At 36.8% G+C, this 14308-nt stretch overlaps 1 protein-coding gene across 3 annotated transcripts; it reads left to right on the top strand.

Annotated features, from left to right (window-relative positions):
- The first annotated feature begins 9235 nt into the window (after positions 1 to 9235).
- Positions 9236 to 13861, top strand: RANBP6 (RAN binding protein 6). 3 transcript variants are annotated; one of them, XM_006918370.3, is made up of 2 exons: positions 9236 to 9404; positions 10520 to 13861. In XM_006918370.3, exons 1-2 carry the CDS (start codon positions 9269 to 9271, stop codon positions 10588 to 10590), a joined length of 207 nt encoding a protein of 68 aa, XP_006918432.2. In that variant the 5' UTR covers positions 9236 to 9268; the 3' UTR covers positions 10591 to 13861. The 3 variants fall into 3 exon arrangements, with proteins under 3 accessions (XP_006918432.2, XP_006918431.1, XP_015450039.1); XM_015594553.2 differs by having other exon boundaries at positions 9237 to 9463; positions 10520 to 13848; XM_006918369.2 differs by having other exon boundaries at positions 9236 to 13861.
- The last annotated feature ends 447 nt before the right edge of the window (positions 13862 to 14308 follow it).

A 14308-nucleotide genomic window follows, 5' to 3' on the forward strand; every position in this document is an offset into this window, starting at 1 on the left:
ATGCTTGAACAACACCAGTTTGAATTGCAAGGGTTCACTTATATGTGGATTTTTTTTTTTCACTAAGTATACAGTCGGCCTTCTACATCCTTGGGTTTCCAATTGACAGATTCAACTAGCCGCTGATGGAAAGGAGTATTTTTGATCTGCAACTGAGACTTTGACAGATGCAGAAGGCTGACTGTATGCATTGTTCTATGCCATTTTATATAAGGGACTTAAGCGTTATTGGGTTTTGGTATCCATGGGAATCCTGGAGCCAATCCTGGTAGAGTCAAGTAATACACAGATTTTTCGATTATGATGTGTGGAGGGGCACCCTTAACCCTTGTGTTTTGTTGGTTAAGGGTCAACTATATATGTTGTGTGTGTATGTTTATGTGTATTAATATGTTATCAGAGGAAGGAAACTAACCTTTTTTTAAAGCACTCGTGTTAGGCATTGTGCTACTATAGCAGTATTAAATCTTAGATCCCAAAAAAGGTATATCAGAAAGATTACATTTGTATTTAATCAAATTAAATTTGTTTCTACCCTCAAAAAATATATATATTACTTTTTTAATCAGGAGGAAAATTAATTTTTAAATTTTTATGCCCTGTATTGCCCAGTCATCATTGAGCCTCTCTCCCTGTATCAGACACCTGCAGCCCCACTTCATATCCTCTAAGCCTCAACTCAGGTTCTGGCCATGCCTGCCAGAAACATGGCTGCCAGAAACAGGTCCCTGTAGGCTTCCTCCCTCTTTGTACTGACAAACCCTCACCTCGAGCCTGTGCCTTATTTCACTTCCTGCCTCCGGCTTCTCTGATTTCTTTCTGTAAGAGCCCATAGGTGCCTGCTTAGCACTTTCATAGGTGCAAACCAGAGAGGTTAATGTCCCAACCAATGGGAGACAGGAGCAGATAAATAAATAGTTCTCTCTCTTGTTCCTAGTCCCTTTGGAGGACAATTTTGATTTCAGCCCATGCCAGTAACCAACCTGATAATGCAACCTTGTACTGACTTTCCATCATTCCCTGTGCTTTACTCCTGCTTTGTGAGATTTCTTCCCAAATTAATTATCCACACTTAAGTCTTTGTCTCCAGCTGTGATTTCAAGGAAGTACAGGCAAAAACGTACTCTCATCCAATTGAGTTACATAAAGGTCTAATGGATCTTATAAAGAGCAAAATAAATGGAGAAATCTCTCCAGGCTTTGCTCTACACTTTGGGCCACCATTTAAGATGTTCATTACCCAAGCCCAAGTAGTCCCTTGGAAGTATACGGTTACCATACCACTTTCTTTTGGACACAGTAATATTTACCAGGGCGAGGCCCCCAGTATTAACATGCAGTCTCACCTGTACACCACATATCTAGGGAGATCTAGCCACCAGAAGAACAGTAGTTCCCCATCCTCATGGAACATCCTTCATACCCCATAAACTTGGGGATAATATCCACTTTCTTTTTGTTCCTATTTCTTTCCCTGTAAGGGCACCCAACCCCGCCCCACCCCCATACCTAAAACAATCTCCTTGGTGTTTAAGCTTTCACAAAACACAGGAAAAATGCTTGTCTACAAACAACTGCTTTCTTTCTTTTAAATAACTCCCAAAGAAAGGGTACACAAAAGATCTTCTTGGAAATGGGGAAGAGGAAAAATAACAACAACAAAAAAATCCCACATGAATTAATTTAAAAAAAAAAAAGATTTTCTACATCTACATTTTATCTCATTTGGATGTCACAATGACCCAGGGAAATAGGTCTTATTATTCCCCATTTCAAATGAGCAAACTCTGGCTTGAAGAAGTTTAGTAACTCTTTAAAAGTCTTATAACTCCTAAGGGATAAAACTCAAATTTGAATCCAGACCTGTCTATATCTTAAGCCCTTTCCACTATTAATACTGTAGAATCAGTATGGATAGTTTTATTTTGATTCTTGGCCTTCAATCCTCAATTTCTGTTTCATTTATCAAGAAGAGTCTTACTTATTCAATGGCATTCTATTTGTCATTGGTATCTCCCCATCTGTTTTGTTCCATAGAATTAATCTTCACAGGAAGCCTGCATTGGTTAGAAATATTTTAAGAAATTAACTGGTGCTGCTTTAGATTTATCATGACATATAAATAGAAGGAGGAAAGCACTTAGATTCTGGGCCAGCCAGGGAATTTCTGTGCTTGCCACTCATCACAGGTGCCAAAACAGCTATTTAACTTCTCTGAGCCTAGAATTGTCAGTAAATGACTTATAATGATTTTAATCTATAAGGATTTTTATTGTTCTTTAAGAGTACTCATGGGTCTAGCCATTATTCTATCACTTTCTATAAAATTTTCATTAATTTTGTTGATACATTATTTTCTTCATTTAAAAAATGCATAGGTAAAGACCAAGTAAATGCCATAAACTTAGAATATTGCACTAAATTGCCATGTAAATTAACATCTTTAAAATAAGTGAGAAATCTAAGAAATTTTACAGGAAAACAAAACTCATATTTTTATACAAAGTGTATGTAGTCTACACATATTGTATGCACTATTTTTTCCACATAAACATTTCAACATGTCTTAAAATATCATGGTGTATTCAATAATTATCTCAGCCATTGTTGGGCTATTTTCAATTTTTTCGATACCCTAATATACATCTATTGTGAAAAACATACACCTCATTTTTGTCTTCTTTTGTATCATCTATGTAGGATCTATTGCCCAAAGTGGACTTGCCGCATCAAAGACTTGTAACCACCATTCTCAATTCTCAGCTAAGTCATCAGGGGCCACTAGCAATATATTTATTTTCCAACAGTCTACCAATGCTGTGTTGTTGTTGTGATTTATCTTAGATAGTTATATAGAGCTGTGCGTATGCCTTTAATTTGCTTTGCTTTAATTACTACCAAAATTGAGAATTTTTTCATGCAGCAACTTACAGTCTATATTTCTTTACTGGTAAATCATCTGCTCTGGCCATTTGTCAATTAAGATATAAATCTTTTTACTTTTGAGTCTTTGAATTTTCAAATAATTTCACTGTCACTGTGTAGTCATATTCTATAAATTATCCTAAAAGAGTTTTATTGGCATTGATTTTATATATTTGTATAAATACATTTGCATAAATTAGCATGTAAAAGATAATGATATTTACATGTTTTAAAATATAGTTTTTTGTTAAACTAACTTTCTAATCCTTAGTTTTATTTCTATTTTTTCTCTTTTCAAAATTAATTGAATTTATGAGTTTGGGCAGAATCCTGGCAGGAAGCAGAAAACATTTAGAAAGTGTTATTGGAGAGTATGTACTGACTGAATGGATTATTTACAGAAATGCAGACAAGGTTAACAAAGCACAGGGACTAGAAACAATTATTCAAGTTTACCATCTTTAGGCCTAAAAAACGATATGAGGGAGAATGAGCCTAGAGAGAGTTTGTAGCACGGAAGAAGCCCCCTCCCTACCCTCACCATAAGAACGGTAACTGTAGAATGCAGTCAACACCAAAACCACAAGGCGGGGACAGAACAGGGTGGAGAGATGGGGACTAAATGCCCTAGCCCCACTTCCCAGTTTCTTGCTGATGCCTCTCATTGGCCAATCCAACCAGAAGCCAGTCAGCAAAGGAGCCTGAGTGACGCAGTTTATAGATGTCAGACTCTTGGGCTACAGAAAAGGGCAGAGAAGGTCAGGAGAGAGAAAGGCAATGGAGAACGACCAGCACATACTGATACTCATGGCCACTCATGTTTCTGCATATCTCATTGTTATTATTACCTCTTTCTGGTAATGTAATTTCCTCAACTGACCTAAAGAGTCAGGGTTACTTCTCACACCAGCTGAAGATGCAAATAAAAATGTTTTAATATCTTCCAAGATGATTTTACCAAATAAATTACTCAATGGGACAAATTCTTTTTATAATTTATATTTTGTCTATTACCCAAGAAACTGTCTAAAACATGATCTCTAATTAATCAGATATATTTTTATTTTGTAACCCTAATATTATTATTTGTAGTAATATAAAAGAAACACTTTTTAAAGTGTTTTATCTTTATAAGATAGTTTAATACGTCTGCTTTGTCTTTTTTCTTACAATTACAGCTAATATAATTTATAATTGGTTGTTCAGAGTAGGGCCCAATCTGATTCAGACTTTGGTTCTTTCCTTATTCTCCACCACCTGTGTCCCTGAGCATTGCTTCTATGTGTTCTCTTTTATTTGTTATGAGAATTAAATCAGTTAACACTTGCAAGTACTATGAAACATTCTCAACCATCGGGAAAAGAAGGCAGTTGAGTACCCACATAGTAAGTTTTCTGTTCCTTCCAATCATTATATTTTTATTCATCTTTGGGTATTCCGAATTATTGCCATGCATTCTTAAAGATGGTAACAGTGTTTTACTATTATATTTCTCATACAGCTGCAGGTAATAGATAATATGCTGGGAAATACACAAAACCACAGTTTAGAAATGGCTGGTCTTCTTGGTATGAACTAAGGAATTCCAGACTAGATCAATTTCATGAAGGTAAATTTCATTCTTTCTGTTTTATTCACTATTATTTTCCTAATGCCCTAGCACAGTGCCTGGCACATAGTAGTAGGTATTCAATAAATATTTGTTGAATAAATGAATGAAGTGAAAGGCTTAAAGAGAAAACAATTTCATATGAAAAAAAGCTTGAAAATATTAGCAATTAGAACATCGTATTCATATAAAAATTTTAAGTGAAAACATAAGCTGATTCAGGTTGCAGTCCCAGATGTCAGAAATAACTTTCTCCTCAGCTATTTTTTAAGAGAAGGTCTGGATGATTTGGAAAGGTTGAGATATTCTAAATCAATAAGTATACAATGAGAAGAAATTAGGAAATTTATTTTTAGTTTTATCTAACCCAGTATTTACATTTTCAATGCACAGTGTGTATAGATTGTAAAAAGTTCTTAATTATTCTCAAATTTCACATATGCGTATAAACCTTAAGTAGGTTACTGCTGGTGTCTCTGCAAAGATGGAAGAGAATGAGTTTTTGAGTGTTGCAAAAGAGAAGAAACTACTCCCACTGAGAGGAAGGGCCACGGCTGGGTGATCCAGACTAGAAAAGGAAAAACATGAAAGATTAATCCCTTTTTTGTCCCTTTTCTATCCTCCAATCTCTAGTGGCTCCTATTGGTGAACCTACCAGGGACCCAGCTATGAAAAGAGAAACTTTGTTTCCGGAGCCTAATTTCAACATCAGAGAACAAATTATAGGATGTATGGATGTGGAGCTGAAAGCCAACAGGTAAGTGATACCTGTGGTTTATCCCACTTTTAATAATATTAAGATTAATTAGTAATTTCAGGTGGTTTACACCTAATCCCTCTATTAAATGTTTCATTTAATAGTTTCAGCATTTGTTGTTTAGCGTTACCTAGATTTGTTATTTTATTTGGCATTAATGACACAGTAATTTTCTGATTTTAACATTCTTTGTGAACTTATGAGGTGGAATTATAAAGAAGAATATACCCTCATCAACTATCTAGTTATCCTGAAATACAGATTGTACAGACAAGACAAGAAAAAATCTTTATTATTTCTCTTTATCAATTTTCAAAGTTGGTGACCTAGCAACCACCAAAGATGATTAATGAATTAGTAGCTTTTGTTGATATTAAAAACTCATCACTTTTGTTTTTATATTTGATGTTTTTTAAGCCCCTGAAGGCATTATTCTTTTTGATATTCAGATTGTCCCACTTTAGGCCAGTGGGAGGCTTCGTGATATTTTTTGCTTTCTGTATTTTTATTTATTTTGGATTATTTTTGTAAAAATGTCAAATATGTCCAATTTAATTCTATCCCCCTCATTTGACTCTAAATCTTTCAGATCTTGGAAGAAATTTGCAATTTATTTTGTATTTTCCCCACTGAGTAAGTTGCTAATAAACACTTGTATTGTCTGGTATTGAGCCAATTTATGGAAACTTTCTTAAATGACCTCTTAACAGTTCAGTTTTAAAAGCCAATTTTAATTACAAAATTTAATAAAGTTGTTTAACTCTAACCAATTCCGCAAGTCCAGTCTTGAAATCTTGGGCATTATGTATGCTTCTTAGGGGGGGAAAAAAGAAAGGAAATAATGAAAAAAGTAAATATAACAGAATATGAAATCTGAAGCACCTTAAGATTTTAAATCCGTGTACATTTTTCTAAAATAAAATATCATAAATAATTTTCCTAAAATGGATTCATTTTAGCTCCTACTGTTGAAATGATGACTATCCATATTGCATGTGGGAACAAATAGAGAACAAAATATGGATTCTAGGACTCATCTTCTTAGGGAAGCCTCTTTTTTCCTCCAGAAAGAGTTAGTCTTTTGTTCTGCAGTGACACTGTTCTTTATTCATATATAGGTAATTCACAACACATCCAACCAGATGCCCAGGCCGAAACTTGGAGAGATTTTCTAGGCTTTTCTTTCCATCCAAGTGCTATTGATATGACTTCTTAAAACTTCTTCAGTCCTTGCCTTCTTTTCTTTCCCTCCACCACTGCTATAGTTCAGACTTTCAGCTTAATTAAACTAGGTTGTTGTCCGCCCATATGCCTCCAGTCTTCACACTTCAGTTTTTACACTATTATCAAAGTAATCTTTCTAAAAATTCATTATTTCACAGCCCTTGATAAAATCTTTACACAGCTCCTCATTGCCAAATTTCTTAACATGAAATATTAATGATCTGGCCTCTATTTAACTTTTTGTCTTCCTCCTTCCTGTCATCTCCAGATCCCCTCAAGTCCCTTGCCCAATGCTCCAGCAGTTCTAAAATACTGGCGGAACTCTCACCACACTAGATTCTAAGGCCTCTCTGCATTTGAACAAAATTCTTTCCTCTATTTAGAACAACCTTCTTCTCTTTTTCAAATAGATAATGGAGATTCATCGAAAGTCAGCCCTGATACTATCCGCTCTGAGAAGCCTCACCTGATCTCCCCCACACCCAAAGTAGATTAGCTGCCTCCACAACCCCATAGCATGCGTACCACCTCCACAGTGATCCCTACACTCTGTGACATTTATTGTCTCTCATGAATATCCTCATGTATTTTGCCTTTACACCCAGCACCCAACACCATGCTTTAGTACATCCTCAATGAATGTTTGCTGAGAGGACAAATGAATTATTGGATAATAACCCAGCATTTCCAAACATTTTTTCAAAGTGGTTGTACCAACTTACTTATACTACCATCAAAATATAACTGAGTTCTGTTGTTCCACATCCTCATCAACTCTTGATATTGTCAGATTTTTAAACCTAAAACATTGTAGTGGGTCTGTCTGTGTTGGTATCTCACTGTAGTTTTCAATAAGTCTTTAATATGCTAATAGTATAGTGCTAAGAGAAGACTTTCCCCTTATATATACTAACATTTCATGCAACAGCAAATGCAAAGGCCCTGCAGTTAGAACTTTTCAAGGAACAATAAGAAAAGCAGTGAGTCTGGAGGAAGATGAGCTGTAAAAATCTTGGAATCAGAACCAGAATTGATCTCACCAATGGTTCTCAGATTTTGGAATTTATACGAAAACCTACTGAGCTGGTTAAAATTGAACACTCTTGGGTTGCATTCCCCAGAAATTCTGATTTAGTAATTCAGAGCTTGGCACCTAACATCTATATTTAAAAATATATCTCAAATGATTCTGATGCAGTTGGTTTTCAGTTCAAAGAATGATAAACACTATTACAGAGTAAGGTTTCGTCTTGAAGGAACATAGTATTGCATATTACAATGCAGTTTATGAGACTGAGTATTTTGTCTATCATCTGTTTTATGTAAAGCTGTGATTTTTTATCTTCGTGGGCATATACAGCAGCATTTTACAAAATTAAAATTAAGCCCACTTGGAGAAGTTTAAGACAGACTTTGTAATAGGTGAATGCCTCTGATCATGTTGCAAAACCAAGTAATCATGGAGAAATACTGTGGAGAAAGCATCATTAGCGCTGCTTTCAGAAGAGGTAAATTTGAGACTTGGCTGTGTCTTCTTAGGCAAATCCCTTAAGGTTCCTGAGTTTCCATTTCTCATCTAAATTTATATGTATTCTACCAACCTTGAAAATCTGTATAAGGGTCAGAGTGACAGAGTGGCAAAGTAATAATATAAAATTAAGATCCAGTCATTATTAGAGGTATGATCATTGTTTTTGATCAACGAACCTGCCTGAATTAAAGAAATAATATTTAGCCTCAGAGGCATTTGTTTTTGGAATAATCTCAGCATCTCCCTACTAAAAGAGAAACTGTAAAAGCATTTTACTGTTTAGGTAACGTGTAAGAAAAACCCTGAGTGACAAAAGAAAAACCTTGAGTGATCAAGGCTACAAAATTAATTTAGAGGTAAGACCAGGAGTCAAGTCTTCTGATTACTAGCCTGGGTCACTTACTATCATAATTTACTCAGTTGTCTTTCTCATTCTTTATTATAATCCACAGGCCAGATGATTCTGAGCACCAATGCTCTACTGCATTAGGTGTGGTAGTGGGGTGGTAATAATTATCCTTATCTTTTATTGCATTTGTTTGATGAACATCTTTACGGAGGTCTTATTTATATACAATTCACCAATCTAAATTGTACAATTCAGTGGTTTTTTAGTATAATCACAGAAGTGTGCAACCATCACCACAATCAATTTTCATCTTCATCGCCCAAAAAGAAACCCCATAACAGTGGTCATTCTCCATTGTCCCCTGCCCCCAGCTTCTGGCAACCACTAACCTTTCTATATAGATTTTCCTAGTCAAGACTTTTCACATGAATGGAAGTGAATACAAAATTCACATGAATACAATATGTGGCCTTTTGTGATCGGCTTCTTTCACTTAGCCGGTTTTTAAGAAGTACTTATTGTTTTAAGATTGTCGGGTAACAATAGGGATAGTTTAAAAATAAGGAGGAAAAAAAATCACCCATAATCCCATTCTAATACAATCAATAGCATAATTTTTTCCTCCCCCGGCCCCGCCCCCCACACACAGATGCATTTTTATCTGATTAGAAAACAGATAAAACTGGAGGCTGCCCCTCGCCCAATCCTGCTCCTATCTATCTCCGCCAGCCAACAGGCCACCTTCAGCCAGAGCGCCCAGGCAGGAGAGGGAGAAGTGGCCCCGCCCATCCCTTCCCGGCGCCTGGCTGGCGTCACTGCTTTGAGCCGCAGACCCCTCCTCCCTTCTCGTTGCCGCTGCTTTGACAGAGCGCAATGGCAGCGGCCGGGTCTGCAGGCGTACCGGCTACGGTGTCGGGAAAGCAAGAGTTTTACCAGCTTCTGAAGAACCTGATCAATCCAAGCTGTATGATGCGGAGGCAAGCAGAGGAAATCTATGAAAATATCCCAGGTCTGTGTAAGACTACATTCCTCTTAGATGCCGTCAGAAATAGAAGAGCAGGTTATGAGGTGAGACAAATGGCTGCCGCATTGCTACGACGGCTTTTGTCCTCTGGGTTTGAGGAAGTCTATCCAAATCTGCCTTCTGATGTTCAGAGGGACGTCAAGATTGAACTGATACTGGCTGTTAAGTTAGAAACACATGCTAGTATGAGGAAAAAACTTTGTGATATTTTTGCCGTGCTGGCCAGGAATTTGATAGATGAGGATGGCACTAACCACTGGCCTGAAGGTCTGAAGTTCCTTATTGATTCAATCTACTCTAAAAATGTGGTTCTGTGGGAAGTTGCACTTCATGTATTCTGGCACTTTCCTGGGATTTTTGGGAACCAAGAACGGCACGATTTGGATATCATCAAACGGTTGTTGGACCAGTGTATTCAAGATCAAGAACACCCAGCAATCAGGACCTTATCCGCTAGAGCTGCAGCTGCATTTGTACTTGCCAATGAGAATAATATTGCTCTTTTCAAAGACTTTGCAGACTTGCTTCCTGGAATCTTACAGGCTGTGAATGACTCATGCTACCAGGATGATGATTCAGTGCTAGAGTCCCTTGTTGAGATTGCAGATACTGTACCTAAATACTTGGGTCCTTATTTAGAAGATACTCTGCAGTTGAGTCTAAAGTTATGTGGAGACTCTAGACTTAGTAATCTGCAACGCCAGTTGGCCCTTGAAGTGATAGTGACCTTGTCTGAAACTGCAACCCCAATGTTGAAAAAACATACAAATATTATTGCACAAGCAGTTCCTCATATATTAGCAATGATGGTTGATCTACAAGATGATGAGGACTGGGTAAATGCTGATGAAATGGAGGAAGATGATTTTGACAGCAATGCAGTTGCTGCTGAGAGTGCATTAGACAGACTGGCTTGTGGGCTTGGTGGAAAACTTGTTTTACCAATCACTAAGGAGCATATCATGCAGATGCTTCAGAGCCCTGACTGGAAATATCGACATGCTGGATTAATGGCCTTATCTGCCATTGGAGAAGGATGCCATCAGCAAATGGAACCAATTCTAGATGAAACAGTTAACTCTGTTTTGCTTTTTCTTCAGGATCCTCATCCAAGGGTGAGGGGTGCAGCCTGTACTACACTTGGACAAATGGCTACAGATTTTGCACCTAACTTCCAAAAGAAATTCCATGAAACGGTGATTGCAGCTCTGTTGCGTACCATGGAAAATCAAGGTAATCAGCGTGTGCAATCACATGCAGCTTCTGCACTAGTTATTTTTATTGAAGACTGCCCCAAATCATTGCTAGTTCTATATTTGGATAGTATGGTGAGAAATCTACATTCCATCTTGGTGATCAAACTTCAAGAGTTGATTCGGAATGGAACTAAGTTGGCCTTGGAACAGCTTGTGACAACCATTGCCTCAGTTGCAGATACAATAGAAGAAAAATTTGTTCCATATTATGATATATTTATGCCCTCACTAAAGCACATTGTTGAGCTTGCCATTCAAAAGGAACTCAAGCTTCTGAAAGGAAAAACTATTGAGTGCATTAGCCATGTTGGTCTTGCTGTTGGGAAGGAAAAATTTATGCAAGATGCATCAAATGTGATGCAGCTATTGTTGAAGACACAATCAGACTTAAATAATATGGAAGATGATGACCCTCAGACCTCTTACATGGTTTCAGCTTGGGCTAGAATGTGTAAAATTCTTGGAAATGATTTTCAACAGTACCTTCCACTGGTTATCGAGCCTCTTATTAAGACTGCTTCTGCTAAACCTGATGTTGCTCTCTTAGACACACAAGATGTGGAGAATATGAGTGATGATGATGGCTGGCAATTTGTAAACCTTGGAGACCAGCAAAGTTTTGGAATTAAAACTTCAGGACTTGAAGCAAAAGCAACAGCTTGCCAGATGTTGGTATATTATGCTAAGGAATTAAGAGAAGGATTTGTGGAATATACAGAACAAGTCGTGAAGCTAATGGTTCCTTTACTGAAATTTTATTTCCATGACAATGTTCGAGTGGCAGCAGCTGAGTCCATGCCCTTTCTCCTGGAATGTGCAAGAATTCGTGGCCCAGAGTATCTTGCACAGATGTGGCAGTTCATATGTGATCCCTTAATCAAGGCTATTGGGACTGAACCTGATACAGATGTACTCTCAGAAATAATGAATTCTTTTGCAAAGTCCATTGAAGTAATGGGAGATGGGTGCCTTAATGATGAGCACTTGGAAGAACTAGGAGAAATATTGAAAGCAAAACTTGAAGGGCACTTCAAAAATCAAGAATTGAGACAAGTTAAAAGACAGGAAGAAAACTATGACCAACAGGTTGAAATGTCTCTGCAAGATGAGGATGAATGTGATGTTTACATTTTGACCAAAGTATCAGATATTTTGCACTCGTTATTTAGTACTTACAAGGAAAAGATTTTACCGTGGTTTGAGCAGCTACTTCCTTTAATTGTAAATCTAATTTGTTCTAGTAGGCCATGGCCAGACAGACAATGGGGATTATGCATATTTGATGATATCATAGAGCACTGTAGTCCAACCTCATTTAAATATGTAGAATATTTTCGGTGGCCGATGCTACTAAATATGCGGGATAACAACCCTGAAGTCAGGCAAGCTGCTGCTTATGGCCTGGGTGTTATGGCGCAATTTGGTGGAGATGATTATCGTTCTTTATGTTCAGAAGCTGTTCCACTGCTGGTAAAAGTTATCAAGTGTGCAAATTCCAAAACCAAAAAAAATGTCATTGCTACAGAGAACTGTATCTCAGCAGTAGGCAAGATTTTGAGGTTTAAGCCTAACTGTGTAAATGTAGATGAAGTTCTTCCACACTGGTTGTCATGGCTTCCACTACATGAGGATAAAGAGGAAGCTATTCAGACTTTGAGTTTTCTTTGTGATTTAATTGAAAGTAACCACCCAGTTGTACTTGGTCCAAATAATTCCAATCTTCCGAAAATAATCAGTATAATTGCAGAAGGAAAAATTAATGAGACTATTAATTATGAAGATCCTTGTGCCAAACGTCTAGCTAATGTTGTGCGTCAGGTACAGACTTCTGAAGAATTATGGTTGGAATGCCTATCCCAACTTGATGATGAGCATCAGGAAGCCTTACAGGAGTTGCTGAATTTTGCTTGAAGCACTTTAATGCCACTTGAATATCATTTACCATTCGAGATTATCATCTACCATACCAAAATAACTCTAAATAAGTGTCATGAAAGGATTCCACTATAATTGAAAACTTCTCTCCCTGCTAAGCAGTTTGTATTCCTTCTCCATGTTTCTCCAGGATTAGTTAGTGTTACAGCCATCTGTTCACCTTGCATGTTTTATCTCTTAAACACATACCTGGATGATAACTTGTCCTTTTGTTGTCTTAGAATGTTTGTCACCATTCCCCTAGTTGACATGAAGTATATAAATTGTTGCTACTTGTCTGAATTATTGGTGCTGGGCAAGCAGTATGCTTGGTGTCAAGAAATCATGCTACCGATCAGAAGATGTTAAGAGCTCACAAAATTAGGATAGGAGAACTTGAGGACAAACATCTTTGGAATTATGGTTGAAGAATATAGTGGCAGGCTATTCCTTCTTGAAAATACTCCTGGTTCTCATGGTAATTGGGAATTTTGAGAGATCGTCGTGGATGTGGGGAGTTGTCTCTATGCTATATATGAACTTTTTCATAATGCCCTCTTGAGAACTGGGTGAGACATATCCATATTCTAGTTCCAAAGGTGTCCAACTGAGAGTTATGAGAACTTTATCATCTCCTTAGCCAGACTGGTCTTCATTTGTTAAGTTATCCAGGACTCTAGGCACCATAGTTACTGAAAAGGGTGCCCTGGTACATTTAACATTGGTAGCATTTAATATATTGTATAACAGTATTTGACAAATAGTAATCAATATTTGTGGGAGCCAATCAATGTTATGTGTTTGAGCAAAATATTGTACATATATATGCTATTTTTCTCCTGCAAAGCAGCTCGAGAAGTCCTGATTCAAAATGGGGCTTAAATAGATTTTATTTTGAAGAGGTTCTTAATAGATTCTGTAGTAGCACTAAAGAGTATTGTGAAAATGAAAAGGAAGCAAAATTAATTTTATCTTTGAACATGAAAAAACAGCTTTGAGGTCAGTCATTTAGCATTAGGTGTATATTATAAGAAAACAGTTCTATAAGTCTAGGGTTACTTATGTTAACTGGGATGTGAGTCTTTAATGTCGAGCTTTTGTAGGGTAGGAAAAAAGCATTCTATTCAGCAGATCCTTTATCCATAATTTAAGACCAGCTGTCATGATTTCCTGGCGCTTTTGTGAGTACTGTGTATATAAAGTATTTATCAAATATTTAAGACCTAGTAAGTGCTTAATAAATGATAGCCAGTATTGCTGCTGTTGTTCATACTTCTGTGTTCTTTATTTATGGTTTGGAATTCCTCTGACATTAGAATTTCCCTGATTCACCTACCAGTTCAGATAAGTAGGCCAACTAGGCCATTGTGGTCAGAGATATGGAGGTGAGATTTTAGACATGCCATTCCTGTCCATTCCCTACAATTATTTATTGAGGGCAGGATATAAATACAGTATAGTTACAATTTTAAGTTTAAGATAAAAAAAAAGTATAGATGAATAAATAGAAAAATCTCACCACAAAGTATTAATAGAGATTTTCTCTGAGTAGTGGGATTAAATGGCAATTTTTCTTGAAACTCACTACTCTATATTTTCTAATTTACCTACAACATATTTCTTATATATTTTTTTAAGTTCAAGTACCGGATCACAATCACCTTGGCTTCTCCATGACCTATAGCTGACATTTATTCAACTCACCTGTATCTCTATCTT

This window comes from Pteropus alecto, unplaced genomic scaffold (genome assembly GCF_000325575.1).
Source record: "Pteropus alecto unplaced genomic scaffold, ASM32557v1 scaffold95, whole genome shotgun sequence".
NCBI classification, from domain to species: Eukaryota; Metazoa; Chordata; class Mammalia; order Chiroptera; family Pteropodidae; genus Pteropus; species Pteropus alecto.

Excerpts from the sequence above, each read along its gene's own strand:
- RANBP6 (XM_006918369.2), top strand. The coding sequence starts at position 9,269 with ATGGCAGCGGCCGGGTCTGCAGGCGTACCGGCTACGGTGTCGGGAAAG.